Raw genomic sequence first — 22647 nt, 5'->3', positions numbered from 1 at the left:
TGCAGCAAGCCATCTCACATGAAGTGGAATAGTATAAATGACAAATAAACATAATATATATGAGTACAGTAAATGGAAGCAGTATATATCATTTTAGTTTAACACGTAGGCTATCGCGACCGATATTACTCATAATATAGGTTTTTGGGTTAGATCGCGTAAGTATAAATGTGTCAAAGCCCTCCACCACCCGACACAGCCAATTGGCAAATCGCCCGATGATGCAGGATGTAATAACCAGGGAAACGTCGTACTACTCAGATTGTAGATGTCGTGGATTTACTCTCCAACACAGCGGTGGGCTGAAGCAGTAAACTAATTGGCGTTTTGTTTACGTGACAAATCCCTTACTAATTGGCTGTGTCGGGTGGTGAAGGGTTTTCGACACATTTATCCTTACGTGATTTAACCCAAAAATCCTTCATTATGAATATTATGAGTATATGTCCTGCTCCTAAGGAAAGCGAATCAGAAATTATTTTCTTAGTTTTATTACATTTAAAGTGTAAGCGATTCCCTGTTCCATCAAGCATTGAGGTGGTGTGCTCATCTCTTGTTAACAGCACTGAGCGTGTGTGGGTAATTCCACATTCATATGGTGGGGAGCAGGGGGGGGGGGGCAAGTCTATGGCATGGAACAACCATCGTTGACTTTTTCCACAAAGTGGTATTCACGTTATCAACCAGGAGGGATGATCGGCTGAGCCAACTCCCAACCAAGATTTGAACTCGCTACCTCCCCATCACGGGCCGCCTGCTCCGCCACCGATCCACGTTGCACAGAATCTCCTACAATGTGAGCAGCCAACAATTCGCCGCCAGTCTTCCGTAAAAAAAAAATCAGACCGTGTTGCAGACGATGTAAATGTTTCTAAATATATCCTCTATTTCACTGCTACAACTCTCTTCAAAGATAGGAGTATGTATTTACACAAGAGGGAATGTTGTTTTTTTCTCTCCCCGATTCTAATGGTTATTTGATAACAAAGGTGGCATGCGGAATAGTGATGTTCCGCAGCCTGTAAGCTGTCAGATATAAACTGCGTTACTTTGCCCGTGTTTACTGCGCAAAGACATCTCCCTATAAAATATTTATGAATTCTCTCAAGCGTGGTGCTAGGCTTGCGAATAAGTGCACTGCAACATTAGGACATTGCCGGAATATTCTAACGGCGGTAGGGGCGCGTCGAAATGTGGAAACAACATTCCCGTAACAAGAAAACAATTTCGGGGAGAGGGGAAAATAACCCCACCCCACCCTCCAAAAACAAAAAAAAACAAAGGTCTACGTGAAATAATGCGTAAAGCAATTTGTTTACTTGGGAAGGATTCCTGTGCGTGTACGGCTGATTTAACACGCACACTTTGAAAATAAAAAATAATGTTTCCCGTGCAGGTTTGAGATGCCCGGACACGTACAATCGTTCTATTAGCGGAAATCGTCATCTCGGAGAGTTCACTTAAAGCTTCCCCATCGCGTGATTGTAGGCGCTGCCATGAACGATGATTGTTGCGTTTTCACTTGCTTACGTTTTGTTGGAGTCAGGCAACACTCGTGAGGAAGGGTATAAATGGTACATGCGTGTATCAATTTACATAAATACACGTATTGTGTGCAATATTAACCCACGGAGTCAATGACTGAACATAATGTCTGTGTAGAAATGTGTTTTCCAGTTGCATAATGAATGTTGTTAGCAAACAAAAAAACATTGTAGGAATCACTTATGGGTGGATATTGTGGTCTACAAGTTTCCAGACTCCAACTTTGCCCAGTATGGTCAGACCTCAGAAGCTAAGCCGGCTTGGACTCGGTTAACATTTGGATGGGTAACAACCAGAGCTTGCCATGTGTTGTAGGCCTGGATATGCAAAGTGACCAAGATATGTCATAGAGACGTTCCTCAATAAATATTTGGCATTATTACCCTGCATACCACGTCACTAGTGTGGAAGAGTAGGCCAAACTACCCTGTCTATAGTTCCCTCTAGTGGAGGCACCTTCCATCAGCAGTGGCATGAGAAAGTAATTGCAGGGTTGCACCTTTACCCCTTTAGTGTGCAGCTGCTGTAGCAATGTAACGCAAAGTTGAAACATCTTTGTTGGCGCTACGTGATGTGTGTTTTTATAGTCCAATATCCACTGCTGGATGGGAAAATCCACTGCAGTTAGCCGTGGACTGCAAACCACTATTCCGCCCAATTGACTTTCTTCTTTGCCTACAACGTCCCTGCTAACCGGCGTTAAATGTACACAATGTCTCCACTTGAAGATTGTGTTATGAACACTCGAGAAAAAAAAAACACATACGGCAAGACTAGACTGTTTTTATTTCAGAGGCACTTTCATCCTTGAATTGACTATTCATAATATCCAAGGGTCTGGAGGATTAAAGCTGGCTGAGTGGAAAGCGCTTTACAATAAAAGGCCAAGACCCCAACTCCTCTTGCTCTTAGCACCCGATAACTGCACAATTATTCTGCCCATCAAGGCTACTAATAATGAGCTAATTAGGGTAATTGTTCACAGGACTCAAAAGCTCCTCTCCAGTGACCCCTGAAGCTACCTAGCACACTCGTGTGACCTGGAATCATCACAGACGGCGACTCTGAGCCACAATGAGCCTAATTAGCTTTGGGGAATACATCCAATTTAAGAATAATTAAAGATTAAACCTAGAGGAAGGGAGAGAGAGAAAAAAACATATTCTAAAGAACACGGTCGTTTAAGAAATGCTGAAAAACAACTCAACCGGAAACACGCTTTTCCCCCCCAAGTCCCTTATGAAACGGTGCACGAAAGCGCTTAAACATTAATCAGATAGGATTTATTTTTTAATTAAAACATCCTATTCCACCACCCTAATTTTTTTCATATATATTCATGCTTTTATTCCAGCTTGAAAAAGCACTTCCGACCGATGTCTTTGGTATCCAAAGCATCGCCCCTTTTGATGCTTTATCAGTGACCATCACACGTTTTAATATTTTTTTTGTTCACCGGAGTCTGGTTCACATTATTCACAGCAGATGTCTACAATTTAGCATTGACAGAACAGAAAAAAACAAAACCCCCGGTTAACATTTTTAACATGTTTGACGTATGATGTCAAAACATTTTGTTAATTGCACAACATTTCTAAATAATCACACACATAATGCATTGCCCCGATTCACGTGCGAAGTCCGAATTATGAATCGATGAAAGATGGTGACTACCGCGTGAAAATAAACAGTGCCACGTGCCTGTCGTGTACGCCTGCATTTAATAACCTCACCCACGGTACATGCTGCAGCAGTGGCCGCTGAACGAGGAGTGTGTGTTACTCACTTGAGGAATTGGCTAAACTCTTCGCAGACAGTTTCGCAGCCAGGCCATTTACAGACGCCGTGTCCGTACAGAGCGTGGTCCCTGCCGAAGTCCTCGTGCGAAGAGCTGCAATCGGACGTAAAAAAACGGAGAGAAAAAAACGAAATTGACAACAATCACACCTTGAACCGCGGCCGCAACAACTCGTCCTCTCGTCTCTCGTCGTGACCACAAGTGGAGCGCAACAAACGCTCAACTTCACAGCGGGGGCGCCTCAATGCCACGGAAGGCTCGCTGTTTGTACTCAAAATTACTCACACAATGCTGCCAACTAATTTACGTTGATTCCACCCCCCACCCCCCCTTAATGGTGGATGGATGGCGGGGGGGGGCTCCAGGGGAAGTGGCTTAATATAAATGGCAATTATTGCCAGACCCTGAATGGCCTTTTTACTTAGCTGCGGCACTGTTAATTACTCTAGGGCAATTAACAGGAATGCTAATTGCACAAATTGCTATTTATGCTTCTAATTATTCATGAAACTGGAAAGGTTGTGCAAATACGACAGAATGGTAATTACGTTCTCGTAGATCAATTAGCGCAGAACAAGCACATCACTTTCATCAATTAAATGAGACTAATTGAATAAAACTTTATACGTTTTAACTCCTAATAATTAAACGCAGCGTTTGACGGATGTTTCAATCGACAAGAGCATGTGTCTCCGAATGCGTCCTCCAGAATGGCGTCGAAATTAAACGGATGCTTTCCAGCGAGATAGAAAACAAATGAGTCTCCGGTGCGATTTTCGCCGTACTTTTGTGCAATGCATCACACACGCATTGAGTACGATTACGCGCAGAGAACGCAGAAAATGACTGCGCCGGCCAATGTCATTATCCATCTTGTCATTACTATTAACGCCAAGGAATTACACGCGGTGCATTAACGTACACACGTTTCAAATACCTAAAATGCCATTAGATGCCATACATTCAAGCATTATATGAATGTGTAAAGCAAAAATATCGGCGGAAATGGAAATGCATTCTTTTCTGCAATTTTCCTTGAGTACGATGCTCGCCATTTAATCACCATAACACCCTTTTTATTGTAGAAAGTGTAATAATCATTTCATTTTTATGGGATTCTCATAAATGCATGGCTGCGTGTTTTATATTCTTCATTCTTTCACTTTCGAAAGGCATAAAAGAAAATGCTTTCACAAGACAAGAAAGTCTCCTGTGAAATAACTTATCAAGGCCAAGATAGATTCTTTCTCACACGAGGCATCACTGCTAACACCAACTCTTTCTAATTTTCTAATCCCCTTAGATTTAAAATGCCAGAATTATTTGATATAAGCTGTGATGGATCACACTCATTTTTACAGCGTTAACCCTTCAGAGCCGGTGAGTGACTGTGTCCTAACAGGGACAACGCAGAGACTTACACATGCATCTATTGAATTTGGTTATGAACGGAAGACGAAACAGCTGTACATATACAATGCCTACTAAATCCATTAAGTTGTCCTTTGGCCTTGGAAGTGTCTCCGGGTGTTAAGAAATTAACTATTTCAGATGAAGCATCTTCTATTAGCATCGTTTTAGAGTTATTGAATAACTTGTTACTTAAACAAAAATCCATTTAGGTTGGTTTTGGTTTCATTTCACGATGGGAATGTGTATGGAAAAACATTACTCATCAACACATGGGTAACAACACAATCTATTTCAGTCTCTTGAGTTTTGACGTTGAAAATAATAAGAAAATATAAACGTGTATACCAGTCCACATATCTGTATTATAGCACAGGTGTGCTGAACACAAAAGACACACACGGACAAAGGTCCCAGTTCGCTGTTTCGCCAGCATAGGCTGTTGGGGCAGGTGCTGTTAGTGAGCACATGAGGAGGCCAAGTCACAATGCAGAACGGGGTACGTAAACACGCACACATGAGCATGCAACGTGTATGTGTTGTGCAGTTAAGTCAATGTAGTCCCATGTGTAAAACAAGCACGCAAAGTGTTCATAAGCCTCGGTGGCTTTGAGCCAGTCATGGTAATTCCACATTTATAGGACAAGGGAATGTGTATCCACAGATCAAACGATGTAAAATTCCCACCGAACAGCACTCACCAGATGTTAGTATTTTACTGCCCCAAGGGAGATGACGATGCATCTCAGTCGACCCTGGCTGGGCTCAGAACTGATAACCCCACGATTGAGAGAGTCCTACTTTGTGCAACAACTGATTGCAAATAATGACACAAAATTAATGGGTTTCCCAACTCGTGAAAGCTATTGCACCGGTGAAGTTCTCTTGCAGCGTTTCTTACAACAACAACAACACATTTGCACACTGATTCACCAGTACTTAACGTGTTGTTTCCATTTGTACCATTTGCTTATGGTGGCTGCCGGGAAGAAAAAAAAACCCATGAGAAAAGCCACTATGGGACTGGAGGTGGCTGGCTGCCTCACTCAGAGGTCACTGAATTTAATGAGCATGGCTGAGATCCCGAGTTCAAATCCGAGCAGCTGCCCTGTGATTAAACAGGGCTCTCAAGAGCCGTTGAGTTGATGCCCTCAACCTGGTCACCAATGAATGTTCAAAAATAAAAATAAAACCGTCATAATACGTTTGCTTTTGCACATAATTTGATTAAATTTCAACCTCCGAGACTTAAGACATCAGTTTTCCCGTCGTGGGAAAGTCACCTTAGGGCTGTATGGGGGAAATGTGACCCCGTCCACTGTGTAAAAGATTAAAATGACATTTTCTTGGGTCTTTCGGTAAAGTCACGTAGATCGGTTCAAAGAAAATAATGAAAAATAACAGAAAACTACGACGTTTCGATCGCAACGCAAGCGTCCCAGTTTTCTGTTGTTTTTGATCATTTTTCTTTGATCATCAGGTGGGGAAAGATGACGAACGCTTATGTTGCACCTGAAACGTCGTTATTTATTTTATTTTATTTTTCTACCTACGTGACTTTATAATCAACGATTTTTGGGTTTAGATCGCGTTATTTATAAATGTGTCGTAACCCTCCACCACCCGACACGGCCAATCAGTAAAAAAAGTGTCACGTTGACAAAAGACAAATAGTTCACTGCTTTAGCCCACCGGTGTGTTGAAGCGTGAAACCACAACATTTACAATTTGAGTACGACGTTTCGCTGGTAATTGCATCCAGCATCATCGGGCAATTCGCCAGAATTGAACTATTTGAACTATTTGTCTTTTGTCAACGTGACACTTTTTTTACTGATTGGCCGTGTCGGGTGGTGGAGGGTTACGACACATTTATAAATAACGCGATCTAAACCCAAAAATCGTTGATTATGAACAATATTGGTCGCGAAAGCCTACGTGTTAAACTACGTGACTTTACCGAAAGAACCAGAGAGTATGAATTCCCGCGGTCACGAAAGCTTTAAGTCAAGATAAAATGACGCTTGAATGATGTTCTCAATCCTGTCAAAGAGGAGAGCGTTGGGCCTGATCCAAACGTTTGCGAATGTCAATTATTATTTTATTAGAATACTCCATTCGCAGCAATGGGGTGAAAATTAAATAATATTAATTTATGTAGTTTTGCTATGGCATAAAAATGTGAATCTTAAAACGCGTGTGTTGTGGCTATGAAAAAAACCCAATATAATCAACTTGTATTAAGGGCATACGGGTCTAATTTCTCACTTGATAGTATCTCAAACACTGATAGGCTCACTTGGAACGGAGATTATCGGCGTGAAGCACAGGTTTACCTATCCATGATCCTTAACCTACATTCCTATAATCCAATGAAGAGGTTACGGACAAAGTAAAGCAAGACGGATGTGGCGTGCAAAGGCGATTCCAGGAACAATGTTTCAGGACTGCGCTGGCAAAAATGCAAATTGCCACTCACCTCTCCCTGCGCTGGATGTGTGATCCCATGCTGGTGTGCTGCCCATTAGTCAGCGGTGAGTAGGTCAGGGTGGGTGAGGTCCTGGGAAGTGACAGAGCGCCTGGCGGAACGACGGGATTGCTGAGCGACAGGTCCAGGCCCCCACCGTTCTTGGTAAGACTCGGGCCCTCCTCTGAGTGCGACCCCAAGGAGGAGACTTCCTTCCAGAGATGCTGGAGGTCTGACGGAAGGAGGCCTGCGAAGCACAGCCGCCGTTCAGCGACGCGTTGGATCCACACGGTCAACGCGCAGAGGCAAATCGCGAAACAAATGTTTGATGGTACAAAAACAAATAGCTATCCTACACATCTCACTCATTTTTTTTTTGAACTGCTTTATGTGTTTCATTTGTTGTTTTTACCGCACATCTCTGATTAGCACCGTCTGCTACATATGGTGCGTAATAAGTTCTACATACATACATAAAAAGATAAAAAAACACATTTATTCTAATCAACTTTGACCTAACAAGGTCCACCTAATAAGGTCACACGAGTGTATTTTACCTTCTCATCTACACTGGTCAGATGCGTTGGAAGAGGGAGAGAGTACCCACACTTTAATCTACCTGCTGACTGACTAACTGGGCTGCAACCGTATACCCTACTGAGTGGACAGAGGCGAGCCGTTTAAGAAATGTGGGCCCATTGCTTCACCTGTCATGCAAAAAGCTCAGAATGACAACGTATGACTTGCCAGGTCAGTGTAGGGACCATTGCACCAAAGCAAAGTACCCTGCGACCTCACATTTCGGTAATGTCCACTGCTTAACACTTGAAAACAGTAATGACTTATGATAATTGTTTTTTAACCCTTTTATCTGGCAACAAAACTGACACTTTTTTTTACAAGGAGTCATGTTTGCATTGACCACAATACCTGCGGTCGGAATGCACATAAAACATCACAACTCCGATAATGTATGTACTGTCCTTGAAATTAATTGGTCCACACCCGAAACAGCTTTTCTTAGAGCCGAGTCTCACATGGTGTTGGACCAGATGACGCCAAAAGGCGCACTAAAAAAAAAAGTGTCAGTTTTGTTGCCAGATAAAAGGGTAAAAAAACTATTATCATTTTTTGCTACTGGCAAAGGAGGTTCCAATGGAGTAATTACTTATTTATTCACGCAAATCATAATTTCGTAATTAAATGATGCTATTTTGCCACACAAAAAACCTTGTTTTATTTGTTTATTAGATTCGTAATTGGCTGCCTCCATTTTTTCCCTAAATTTCAAATGAAGAATTGACTTCATGAACCCAGTTAACCTGATGCTGCACTTTCCGCAATGCTCCGTGATATGTGTGCATCAACGGGGGCAGATGAGATGCCTGAACTGCGAATTCCAGCAGACTGCGCATGAACCATGCGATCAGCCCCCACGGTTTGAGACAACCGTCTGATAACATTTGTTCCAACGGAAGTGGAATTCTTACTGACAACTTCGCTGAAAAAAAAAACTGCACAGACCTCTCTGCTCAACATCGCTCTAATGGATTGCGAAGCTTGTTGTTCCGTGGCAAACATACCGACGCTGTTATCTTATATTTTTCACGAATATTTTTGGGATAAAACTTATATACAGGCATATTTACATTTACCATTGTCGTTTCAAATGACAATCATTCAAAAAAACTGGTAACAATGGCATTGCATCGTCAATTGACTCAGCATGTAATGATAAATCAATTTATTTGTTCTAATTTATTTTAAATGGCCGGGTTGCTAAGAGGTCAGAGCACTGAAATGCTGCGTTTGAATCAAAGCAAACACCTATTTTTAGGTACAATGAGTTGGTCTCAGCCAAGTCACCAAAAGACTGCAAAAAACACCGTCATATGAAATGTGTTTCTGCACATTATGATGGTGATTTACATCTGTGAAAATGTAAAATGTTCGTTTTTATTGTCCTGTGAAGAACAGTACTCAGTCAAATTGTGGGTGGGAAAGTGTGGCCATCTAGGTACCTGACATATATCTCAGAATTAGCTCTCAGATATCCGCTTCCTGGGGCAATTCTATAAAAAAAACGGCAGGTTGCACAACTTTTTAAGAGTTTTTAATGGATTCTTCATCTCACGCATGACACCGATAACACAATCAAGATAACATTGTGAAAAACATAAAATATATTTTAAACAATTTTTAGATATGTTGACGATGCACGCTTGTATTAAATTGCCATTACAGTTAGTCAACAAGGGTAACAAAACTCAGCAAATAAAATGGGAATACGTAAAAAAAAATACAAAACGAGAAGCAAATTTTATAAAAAAAAAAAAGATTCCTTAAATCAAATCATAAACTTTCACATCACGGCGATGCATCACATCACTGGAGGTGAATGAATTCACACACAGGGAGAATTCACCCTTTAGGGTCAGCAAACAGCACGCGTGTGCACTAATTGTGTCCACTGCATGTGTCCCCTAAATGTACCTGCGTTGCGTGTGTGCACGAGGCGTGCCCAATTGCATTACCTTGTGGCAGCCCAGGGCGCTGGAGGGCTTGCTGCATCAGACCCTGCCTCTGCAGTGACATCAAATGCTGCTGCTGAAGCTGCTGCATCTGTAGGAGCTGTTGCTGGAATACCAGTTGCTGTGCTGTAAGTGCCTGCGGCTGCTGCTGTTGCGCCTGCTGCTGCTGCTGTTGCTGCTGCAATATAGAAAAACGAATGCATTAATTCGGCAATAATTAGTTGTGGCGGTGTGAAACGGTGGTGCAGTGGTTAGCGTGATGCATTATGAGCCTGGCCAAACTAAGTTCGATTCACGGTCATGGCCAATATGCAGGTTAATTGCATCTTTGAAAGGACTGATGACCGCAATGATAAAGTGTTAGCTGAGAAATGGAACGCATCCGAGGGCGTCCAGAGGAGATGGAGCAATGAATCAGCTCGCATGCAATGTGATAGGTGGATTGCTACTTTGTCGGATCATGAGCGACAGCGCCGGCTTTGGGAGGCTTTCATTTAGCAGTGGAGTGACCATGGATTGATGATTGATGATGGCACAATTTATCCTTATGGCGGTACCCCGGGGTACCAAATAATACAAAATGGCTGAGGCAATTAAATATTTAATTTCTGGGACACTATTTTTCCCCAGGGGTGTACTTAACTCCGCGACTGGGATACCAATCAATCCGAAATCAGTGCCACACTCCACGATGTCGAAACGCAGCGAGGACGATTGCGACGAAACCCTGAACGCTCGCGGTACGCGCCGTAGTGGTGCATCGTGTACAGCTCGTCGAGATGAGTCGATTGCCGCATCGCCGATCATCAAGAGACTAAAAATTACCGCATCACGGAAATTATGCGAGAGCTGGGGTAATTATGGAACCATGGTACCCCGGGGTACCGCCATAAGGTTCATTTGCACAAAATGACATGATCAGGGGAGCACATTCCACAAAAGTAATGGACTTGGACGTGAATAGACTATTATATTCAAAGTCAGACAATGCAGAAAACATGCAGTAAAACTATCACATTTGTTTTAAGGATTACTAAATAGAAAACGAATGTACAGTGATATTTGTGTTATTTTAATGATATCAAAACGTTTAGACTATCCCTCTTACATGCATGCATGCATATACAGAGTGGCACAAGTCAGTACACACGTGATTATTTAATTTATTTTAACACTGGCATTAAAACTGTTTAATTGTTCACTATTTAAGTTACTATTTGATCTATTATCATCGTTAATAGAAATGTTCTTCTTCTTGTGGGGGTCACCTCAAATTCGTAATTTACAAAACTCGACCAAGAACCCTGCATTAGTTGAGACAAAACGTAATTCATTGATTCATGTTTAGAGATTACACCTGTGATCTTGGCAATAACAATTTGTTTCCATGAATTCGTTTAAAAAGAAAATCCACGCACGCGTTAATGGTAATTGAAGTCAGTTGGAAAATGTGTCAGAATAACTTAAATAACCCTACGAGATTTGTTGAAATAAATATTGCAACCTGTGAGTGCTGATGTTTTGGCCACCCCGTATATATACGTGCACATTGTTGCACATCTCACTCTACTAATTCGCTTTACATTATCGGGAAATTAAACAATGTTTGTTGGTAGAATGTCTGCGATGACTCGTGTTGATGACCCTAGCCCCAACGTGTGAGTAGGGCATACGTTTTTTTTTCAAACCCATTCACTGTCAGATTGATTGATCACTTTTCCAAAAAGGCACGGCTCAAAGCCTGTGCAAGCCCACCCCCAAGTCAAGGCAGTCAATTAATCAACAACAGGGTTCTCAGCTGTATCACAACTCACTTTCACGGTTTGAAATGTCAGGGTAATTTGGCACACCTTCAAGGTACACAAAGGCACCGGCAACATCTCCTCCACCGACAACGACGCAGCTCATTGCTCCCGAACCTTCAGATGACAGTGCGTGATCTTTTTTTTGTTTCGTGTGTGTGTCATTTTCCAGTCCCCAGGATTCCTACCACATATCTATCATGGGATTATGTTGATTCATTAACACACTTCCAACATTTTTAAAGCACTGGAGATTTCTGCTGCAAATAATCAAATGTCACGTATTGAAATCAATGTCACCTTTACCAAACAGATTGCCTTCTAAATGCGCGTTTTAGCGTTTTTTTCAAATACGTTACGACGGAGCGTCTGGTAACAGCCAACCACCTTGAGTGCGACAGATCGCAAGTTTGAATCCCACAGCCTAAACTTGAGTTCAATAAGATATCCCAAAACACTTGAACAATCGAGGCTATTTGACCCGTCTCATTCAGCCAGTGGGATGCTGCTTCTGCCACTGTCTAGTGGACTTGCAATCCAGAGGTTCACGGATCAATCTCCCAGCACGGCAGTGGAACCAATTGTCTTAAATCGCCCCCCCCCCTTCCACTGCCCACCAAGAAGTATACATAAGTGGGTGCGCCACAGTTGATCAATCGGCAGGCCGCGTGTGGTGGGATAAAGTGTGGGTACTCCTACATCTTTCACCATGTGTGGCCAGCAAGGAAGAGTAGGCCAAACACCCTTCGTGGAGAGGCTCTCTAGCACTCCCTCTAGTGGAGGTTCATTCACCAGCAGTGGCTTAAACCAACACACATTTCGGCTTAATATCCAATGGGCACGATGCCCAGGTGTATTATTTCAGTAAAAAACGTAATATATCAGGATAATTCTGTCTTGGTGGCTCATGGGTAAGCAAGCAGGTCACAATCTGACGGTAGCAAAGTAAAATCCTGGTTTGAAGTTGGCTTGGCCAATAGTCCCTAGAAGGTCGATAAATTGGTTACCACTTCGTGTACAAATCAAGCAGTTGTCCTTTGGAGAGACTCACCCCGGCCATAGGAATGTGGAATTTCCAACCACTGCTTGAGGGCTGTGAACACAAGATGAGCAACGTCTCCATGCTCATTTGGGCAAGAAATAGCTGTGACTTCTCTCTATGTATTGCTATCCTGAGTAACCACTGGTGAAGGGACGGGCGGTTTACATATTGTCGCTTCTCGCTGGATTTCGCAAAGAACGGTGCAGACAGCCGCGGCGCGAAAGCTAATTGTAGCAAGGCTGTGGACGTCTTCAGCACTCAGATCCTTTGCACTCCAGTCACAGGGCCCGGACCCCAGTGTAAACAACTGTCATCGTGTTATAAGTCCGAGCTATCACCCGCAGCACGCTTGCAAACAGCCAAGGTCGAGCTTTTGGAATAAATGAATAACATCACGGAAAACGCGAGTCCCGCGTTGTACTCGGCGCAGTAAAGGATTTTTCGGACGAGCCGTTTTTCTTTTTTTTGGCAAAACCTCTGCTCCACTCACTTGGCCGCCGCCAGCCGCCACGCGCGCGTGCGCGCCTAACGCGGCGACGCACGGCAAAGTGAACGTGACAAACGGTGGCGGGGACTTGGGCATCAAGTGCCCGCAACCGTGGTATCGAACGCACTTTTCCCGTCAGTGAACAGCATCTGCCGTGAACGTGCGCTGTAAAGCGGGCTGAAGGTGCAGCCCCGCAATTTCTTGCTCACGTCACCGCTGGCGGAAAGCCACCCCCCCCCCCCAACACTAAAGAGCTTTGGAGAGGCCCTCTAGAGGGTATTTTTGGCCTCTTCTTCCACACTGACCAGAAGTCTCAGAAGAGGTGAGAGCCACCCAGCCCACCACGCACGCAACCTGGCGATCAAACGTGGTGTGACCCATTCATAGTGCTCGGATGGACAGAGGAGCAGGGGGCATTTAGGAAACTCGCTCCCATGATTCGACTGCCACAACGGGAGGTCGCTCCGGCAACCTCTGGATCGTAAATCCAGAGTGGTCGTCATTGCCCCACGAGTTCCACTCAAGATGTTTCGCGAAAATCTTTCGCCCCAAAAACAAACGAGATCTCCAAATCGACTATCACAGCGTTCTTCAACCCTCTTTGTGAGCAGGCTACGTAACAAAGTTGGTGTGTACCGATGGAGACATGTGACGTCGTGACATATAACGTCACGTGGTGTCGTGACATCTATACATGTGACTGCTAGTCTACATCTCTTGTGGGCAGCTCTCTTATCTCTATCTCTAGTTTATCTAATGTCATCTAACTAATCTGCATCTCTTCTCTCCAGGACCCTCATCTTTATCTCTTGTTCATCTCTCTATCATGTCGGTAATCTGTATATATCTTTTTTAAAATATCTCTCGACAGATTTAAACTCAAGGCACCACTTCAAGAGTCGTCGCAGCGCACTGCACTTGACCCACAGGTCACCAATTTAAAAACCTTCTGACGATCTGATCGCTTAGATTATCTGCACATGGGTCACTTAGAGTATTTAGTTTATTTAGCTGATATTTAATTCCACGTGATCAGCCACTTTGTTGAGCCATCATTTGTGGCCAGGTCGCTTCTGAAAAAGAAGCTCATGGCTCAGTGGGCTTTACCTGGTGAAATAACAAAAAAAAATGTGATTTGTTTACCTTTCCTATACTTTCACTTAAATCATGTTTTTTTTTTACTGTTCATTGTTTTAACGTATTTGCGCATCTGATTTCTCCAGTACGAATAAATATTTTGATTCTGATTTGCAGAGGTGACGGGGTCCTGCTGAACACGCGGATGGCCACAGTGCTCCTTTGAGATGTCCACTCTAAAACGTGCCGAGTTTGGATTCTCTCCACGACAGTGTTCTGTGCTCCAGATAATGCCTTCCTTATGGATAATGTCGGTGCCAACAGATAATATATGAAGCCTGGAAGAAGGGCCTCCAAGAGGGCACGCTATAAGAGCCCCCCCCCCCCAAAATAGGGTTTTTGGCCTACTCTTCCATGCTGGCCAGATGAATCGGAACAGGTGGGAGTTCCCACACTTTACCCCACCGAACATGTTCTGCCCATCGATGACGAATAGCATTGTACAGAGGCGAGTGGATGTGAGAAAGATGCACATTATTGAATCTGTCCTGCCAAGAGATCGAACCGGCAACCTTAAGATTGAAAATCCCCGTTTGCAAACCATTACGTCATGGCAACCAACCCTCCAAAGGACAAACACTGGGAAATGTCACCGTATCCAGTACTGCACGCAACCATTTAACTATTTTTGTTTTATTTTACCAGGTAAGGCCCACTGAGCTATATAGCTTATTTTCAGAAGCGACCTGGCCACAAATGATAGCTCAACAGAGTGGTTTCTAACGTGGAAATGTATAGCGGCCAAATACTCTAAATTCATGCTTCCAAATGTGGAGAGAAAAAACGTAGAGAACATGCAAGCTCCAAATATACAGGTCAGGATCGAACCCACGACCACCTGTATACCAGGTGAGGGAGTTAACATTTTGCCCATTTAATAGTTTGAAGCAACGAGTCAAACTCAATGGGGAATCACAGGCAACTAACATCCCTGCAATACATCCATTGAAGAACAGTTAACACCTGGTCATGGAATATGCAGTGAGTTTGCGACTGTCAGAGAATGATATAAAACACGTACTTCCTTTGCATGCTTGGCAGCATGTTGCTGCTGTTGTTGCTGCTGCTGTTGTTGCTGCTGTTGCTGCTGCTGCTGTTGCTGCTGCTGTTGCTGCTGCTGTTGCTGATGTTGCAGCAGTTGCAGGTGAAGCTGCTCTTGTTGCTTCTTGTAAAATTCCTGCAGCTGTTGCTGAAAAAAAGACGAGATCGGCTGTGAAATGGAGAAATCGAAGCGACAGCATTAGACAGATAATATTGAGCGTTTTTTTCTACATTTAATTTAATGTAAACAAATCTACGAATTAACATAAAACAGAAATGAATTTCAAACCACTGTATAAATATACTGATAAATTTCATTTCCTAATTGAACATGTCATTACAATGGATTTCTTTAGTTACACAATCGTCTAATTTGCTGAACACATTGTGCAAAAGAGGGTACCAAAAAATGAAATGCTATGCAAATTTGATTTAAGAATATTTTTTTTTAAGTTTTCTACTCCCTTCTATTACCAATGTTCACTCAGGTCAACTGCAGATCCTATTGAGGCCTCTGACCTACCAAGGTGTTAGGGTTTTTTTTCCTTTTTGTGTGACTGAGCAATCATTATCTTATACTCAACAGGATGCCAACACCTGCCGACAATGTTAATTAATCTGTCAGCAATTCCTCGCTCCCGGGCCTCCCAGGCGATAAGAATCTTGCAAATGAACAAACTGAAAAGTCCTCCCCCCTCAAATACCAGCCCTTCCCGCCAGCTGAAGGACATGTTAATAAGGCAAACAGCAATCCTTTTATCTTGCGGCCGTGAATGACTTTACCTGCACCCGCACACCCAACTGAGCGTGCATTATCAGTGGTCCACAGCCCCACTTCCTATGCAACTTGCTAAAAAGCATGACTGATGTGCTAATTTCAGAACACAAGCCAGCACAAAAGGGCGCAAGCCCAGTTCTGAAGGACATGCACTGAGAAAAGCGCCTGAATCTAAAGGGATGGCTAAGGGAGGTAGCTTTCCTGATGGTTATATATATGTTTAGAAAAAAAAGACATGCTTTTGAAAAGTGGTATAGGGTTGTGACGGGCGGGGTGAGTTGGGCCAGGCTTAACAACAAGCGGAGAGGCTTCTAAAAGGCGTTGGAAAATAAAGTCGCATGCAGGAATCAAACCAAATAAATTGAACTTGATCAGAACACGTCTTTGTCGGGCAGTGTTGTAATGCTTTTAATGTGGACTGTAGTTTACAAATGAATATACGCCGATAACATTTATCACTGAATTGAACTATGCACAAAGCAACGTCGATTATTATTGCAATGGGCTAAGGGCATTAATCTATTGAGAACAAAAATGTGATAATACATTTGATGTTGGCCTGATTTTTTTTCATGTTTGTGTCTTTTTGTCAGATTTTGCTGCCAGACAGTCAGTCATCTAACCATTTATTTTAAAATTGTACAAAAAAATGAATGTGGTTTCAATCTAAAGTAAAAAAAATATTAAGAATAAATATAAATAACATTATCAAACCTCTAACAGAGATCATGACATCTTATTTTTTGTAATCTGCAAAGGAATGGAACGCTACCAAGTTGGTACGCCCGCTGAGGAGATGGAGCGATGGAATCGGCCCGTGTGCACGGGACTGGTGGCGACTTGGGGGGGGGGGGCTTCATCCAGCAGTGGATTGGCCATGGCTGGTTATCATGATTATCATTAGATTAACTCACTTTGAATGTAAACACATTCAAGGAGTATCCTTATCTGAGAAAATATGAAGATCGGTATGTATTGTTCCTGTCATTTATTTCATTTCCCCACCTGTAATAGTTTTTGCACCGAGGAACCTGTTATTCTTTCTGTGCGACGTATCTCTGTTGTGCTGTGATTGATTTTTGACCCAGGTCTCCATTGAAAAAATGAAAAAAAAGACTCCTGTTCTCAATGGGCTCTTAACCCGGCTTAAATAACGGCAATCGGGCATTATCAATCACATTGATGCATTTGCTCAACGCCAATTGCATTACTGTTTCCATCATACACTTATCACCATCGTTCGCATTCAATCACTGTAATCCTATTAAACGTCCGTTATGTAGCCAGGTAAGTGCCATTTTAGGGATATTTTTTTTTCTCTCTTTAGAAAGTCGGACCCGAGGCCGGCAGTCACCGACGTGCATTCGTTTCGGGGGCCGCCCGTGTTACATTGTCACGTTTCGCAGAGAAAAAAAAGCGCAGCAGCGTTTATATATATCCATCAGCAGCAGGAGGGAGGGAGTATGCTTTGGGATCTCGGGTTTTCGACCCACCTGCTGCAGCATCACACTCTGCTGCTGCTGCAGGAGGACCTGTATCTGCTGCGGGGAGAGCACCTGCTGTTGCAGCAGCTGCTGCATCTGCTGAGACGTGATCACCTGCGGGGTCATCATAGCCATGGACACCGGCACCTGTAGGAAAAGACAGCGGCAGACCGTCCAGATTTTAGCACGCCCACACCTCCACCCCAACCCCCCCCACCCCCCACGGAGTCACTCGCTCGGTCGAATAATCACGGCCTTGCGCGCAATAAGCGTCGTGGCGTTAAACGCCGGCCGCTGCTGTCGTCCCGGCTGATTGATCGGCCGCGTTGTGGTGAGCGCGCGCGCGGCCACCGACACGACCACACTCGAGCACGTCGCACATATGTTGATAGATGCCGACCCACGTGACGGCACGTCGACTCGCCAAACTAAAAATTAATTCTCACGCTCGTGATGCACGCGTGGATGTATGTATATATAGATATACTTATACGCGCACTGGGTGACGGGCGACGGGGGAGACACGTGTCATTTACGGAAAGGATATACGTGGATTGTATAAGGAATGCTTTGGGTGTTTGGGCTAATAGAGTGAACGGAATTGTGCAAGCGAGACGCACCAAAAAAAAAAGAAACCTTAAAAAACAATACAAAGGCGTTAGTGAAAATGAGTCAAGAAGTAATCAGTGCTGGAGTCGAATCACGACTTCATTGCATCGTGAATGTGTCTATTGATTACATGCCAAACAGATACTCGTGTCATACACATGAGCATTCATACCCGCACAGATGATTACAATGCATACATTTGCATGTGTTAAAAACCCAGCCATGGCTCACACCAGCAGTGCGTGACCTCTGAACCAGTCTTGGGTGCCCGTATCACCCACCCACAATGACCAGTGCGGTAAAGTACTTTGGAACAACCACCGTGATCCAAAACAGCATTACAATGGCTTCATCCAGCAACTGACTGGCAAAGGACTGTATATTATAAGAACTGTATTTTATATGTATATATAGATTACATATGCACATTTTTTTGCTGAACAATTAAAACATGTATCTTATTGCATACATCCCCATATTGCAATACTTGCATTGTTTCATCCTTACATCAACGGCATTCACAAAATGTATTGAAAACCCATTGCCAGGTTCAGCTACGCACAGTTACTGCAACCACAGTGTGCATAGCCAAGCCACTGAGTCTGGCCAACGATCACACACGGGGGTTGAGCCTGAAAAATTATTATCGTAACGTAGGCGCATTTATTTTTTTGTGATACTGCATTGGCAGTGGTGCAAAAACACAAGCGACAACTGAAATCAACATGTTCGTCAAAACACTGCCCTCGGGAAGAGAAAAAGAATGTGTAAAGAAGACCGGCAACGACTCTGGCAATTGCATCAAAGAACGGAATGCGAATTAATAACTTGAGAGTTCTCTCCGCTACGAAGGGATCGCTCTGTTGTACAGAAGGGTCACTGGATGAAATGTTGCCTATTTAACAGCTATTTTACAGACGTGTTGTAAAGTAGATCACTCCGCTCGACTTCAATGCAATGCGTGTCACGTATTCTCCACATTATCTAAATAAATTCTCCCGTTCTTTTTTTTTGGAAAGCAAATGTGGGGGGGTGTCTTATTATCCATTAGTTCCGTTTGTGTGAAATTCACATTTTTTTGAGAACTTTATATTAATACTAGGCACGAGTGTGTGTGCATGTGGTGCATCTTACTTTCAGCGTTACCTTACAATCCGCTGAGTACGGCACATTGTACATGTAAGCTGCACGGACAAGCAGCTTCCTCGAAATGTTTTGCTAAACACCTGACAGTTGTTTGAGTAATTCCACTGGACGTGCACGCAGGGTTTAAGTAAAAACAAAACTTAGCAGCAAAGTCTCATAATTGCGGGTGAGACTGCTCGTTAAGGAGGAAGCGTACTTTCTTCAACATTGATGAGAAAATATGCGTCCGCTACGTGTGGCCACTGGCGGAGCCAGTGAGGGGGGGAGGGTGGGGTGGCACCTGGCCCCCTAATGATCCGATCGAAATCCCTAATTTGGATCGGATCATTGGGGTTTATTGATAATAAATCGGCATTTTGCGACCCCCACTGCCACTGTGTAGCCTATTATTACGTGCCAGGGACTCTATGAGATGATATGACAATAGTCTGAGTCCATAATTGGCAATAAGTAACGGCAAAGCAGTTATAAGTGGCTCACATAATTGTGCGCAGTTGCGTATACAGTCCACGACTTCCCCGAAGGCATTCACCTTCAGCGAGCGCGATGCCGATCACACAACGCGGTTCGAATTCGACCATCGATCGATGGCTGCGCCATCGCCGCACACGCGTCGAATAAAAAGCAAGGGACAAGTCCTTACTTACTAACAACTCCTATCATTTTTCATTGCTGGAGGGGTTGCACTCTTATCTGAAAATCCTGGCTCCGTCATTTCGTGTGGCTGCAGTGGCCGGCGGGCTGGCTACCTACGGGAGTACGTGTCGACAAACTCAATCTCCGTGGCCCGCGTCCAACAAGGCTCTGCGCCTACACGAACCAGCATCTCGTTCTATGACGCCGAAATACTCCGATGGTGCTGTTAGGCTGGCACACCACAATAATCCTCCGACGATGTTAACTACCTCGGCTGGTATGCACGAGGTCATGGGTTCGATGCCAACCCTAACACCTGCTGCATATTTGGAGCTTGCATTTTTCCCCATGGATCAGCATACATGCATACATTTAGAATCAACACGCGCTTAGATTATTTGGCTGATATTAATTGCAACACGATAAGCCACTTCGTTGAGCTATCGCTTGTGGCCAGGTCGCGTCTGAAGAATAGATATATAGCTCAGTGTGCCTTGCCTGGCAAGAATAAAACAGCATTCAGTTCCGTTTAAGATTAATGAGGCATTCAGCATGGAACTCCTGGAAAAAGCGGCCCAACGGACAAGTGGTTTGCAATGGCTACAACCGTCGCATCGCCCTCTCGAACGAATTTCAATACAAGGTCCCTTTTCATCTTCCAATATATTCAGGCGAGCGAGTGAAGGTGTGAGAGGTAATATATCCACTGACATGTTGACCAAGCGAAGCTCTCCCCACACACTTAGCCCTTAAGCGCTCTTTAGCAGCCCAACGGGACTTGTTGGAGCTTTCTTCTCTACCCGCCGAAGCCAAGGTGGCAAGCATTGGTGACCACTTGTCTCTTGTTTTGCCATTTACCATTGTGGACGTACCTCTGTATGTTGCAGGCAGTTATTGTTTAAAATGTATTGCAAGAATAGTCCTGCACAATGTCCACGTGCTGTTAGCTCTACCCAGCTGTGACACCCGCCTCGATTATAGAACAAACATTCGGGCATCGAGTGTTTTTTTTTTTGCAAAAGCAAAGCAACATATTCTTCTTCTGTAGTAGTAGTAGTCCACAGATGGAATGGTGAAAAAAAACGGTGTGCACCTTCCCAGTTCTTGGGATATTACCGTGGGAATTTAGTGCACACATAGATGGATAGTCTCAATTTGAATATTACGATGTGTTCCATGATTTTATCAGTTTACCTTCCTTATCTATCAAACGTGGCACGCCTGAGTGATACCGTAAAGATACGCTCCGGCATTAACATGCTCAGGATATTCGAAGCACATCTGATCTCATCTGATCTCGGAACCTGATGCAGGGTTGACTCTGGATAGCCCTATGATGGGTTATAACCATGCATGCCAGGTTGTCATAGGCAGCTGCAGGGCTGTGCTCCCCGGTAATCAGCAGAGGGCAGTCCAACCAAATGTGTTCTCACATTGTACTTCTATGCTCACAGGTCTATGCCCCCCACCTTCACCAACACGCGATGATCAGTGTGGTGAAGTATGGTCAGCATCACTGGTCAGCATCGACACATTGAGAAGCACAAAACTGAAAGGGCTTTCAACAGCTCGCCACGTAACGAATGACACGGGACTTAAAAGTCACGTGCACACGTGTTCTGTATATTCGAAGTCTTCAATACAAATTACGGTTGAACTGAGAATCTGTTAATTTGTTCGTGAAATTACATTAAGTGGCCATGTATTTTGTCAGGATACAATGCCAACAATATTGAACAGGAGAGCTGAATGAGGTGACAGAGAATAGGTTCTAAGGCAGTCTGGAACGCTCTTTCTTTCCAATATTAGGAAGCTGCTGGAGCTATGCACTTTTAAACCTAGATTCAAAACTGACTTCTTTAGAACTGCTTTTTGTGTTTAGTTTGTTGTCCTTCCCCAGCAACTCCGATTAGCACGGTTGGCTACGTACGGTATTGAAGACGTTCAACATACGTACATATGTGACCGGGATGGCTAAAACATGGCACCGAGTCTCTTTTCTGCTTAATTTTCTTCTAAGTTAGAAGATTCATGACTGGCAGATTTCTCTTTATTCGTGTAACTTCTACCTCAATTCACATCAACCATCCTCCTCATATCTTCTTCCACCCCACCCTTCGATTTTACTCTCAACTCATGCTCTCCTTCTTTTGCCTGGAAGTCCCCTTCAGGACTGGAAATTTTGCTCAACATAATTGGCGATCCCATGATGTTCCAAATGCATGGCTCTCCTCTGGGAATTGTGGGATAGCTTAGGTAGGACAATTACCAGGTAACCGAGGTAGTTTGATATCTAAGTGGTGGGGAGGTTATATGTGCATGTATTTATTCAGAGACGATGCTCCAACAGGAATCTGAACACCATTTTGGAGCGCAGTTGCGTTTATTTATTTTTTTTCCTCAGAAATAATCTTTAACGAAAAATTCAACGGTAACGAAAAAAAATTGTTTTTCATGTTTCTTTTTTTTTAATTGCCGAAAAATCTCCAAATCTGTGATTTTGTGTTGATTTTTCAAAGGTTGTTATTTTGATTCATAACGGTGGGTTTGTTGATATTTAGATTACATGCATTTAACTAAAGAGCACCTCATAAGCATCCTCGAGGTATGCACATAGACCAGAGTACATTTGTCCTTGCTTTTTTTACGTTCACATTTTTGTTATCACAACGAGTGTAATTGAGCACACGAACTCTGCGGCGGGCCTGCCGCGATGAAATCATAGAACGAACAA

At 43.6% G+C, this 22647-nt stretch overlaps 1 protein-coding gene across 3 annotated transcripts in view; it reads right to left on the bottom strand.

The window, feature by feature from the left end:
- Positions 1–22647, bottom strand: part of LOC144946109 (forkhead box protein P1-like) — a 269120-nt gene that overhangs the window by 47642 nt on the left and 198831 nt on the right. For 2 of the 3 annotated variants that reach the window (XM_078874847.1, XM_078874849.1), the window contains exons 4-8: positions 17532–17669; positions 15241–15429; positions 9755–9929; positions 7233–7467; positions 3332–3436 (exon numbers count right to left, since the gene is read on the bottom strand). In XM_078874847.1, the coding sequence (XP_078730973.1) occupies positions 3332–3436; positions 7233–7467; positions 9755–9929; positions 15241–15429; positions 17532–17669 (842 nt within the window). The remainder of the gene's footprint in view (positions 1–3331; positions 3437–7232; positions 7468–9754; positions 9930–15240; positions 15430–17531; positions 17670–22647) is intronic. The other variant, XM_078874848.1, reaches the window with a different exon arrangement.

This window comes from Lampetra fluviatilis, chromosome 40 (genome assembly GCF_964198595.1).
Source record: "Lampetra fluviatilis chromosome 40, kcLamFluv1.1, whole genome shotgun sequence".
Lineage (NCBI taxonomy): Eukaryota > Metazoa > Chordata > Hyperoartia > Petromyzontiformes > Petromyzontidae > Lampetra > Lampetra fluviatilis.
This window is presented reverse-complemented; position numbering and strand designations above follow the sequence as displayed.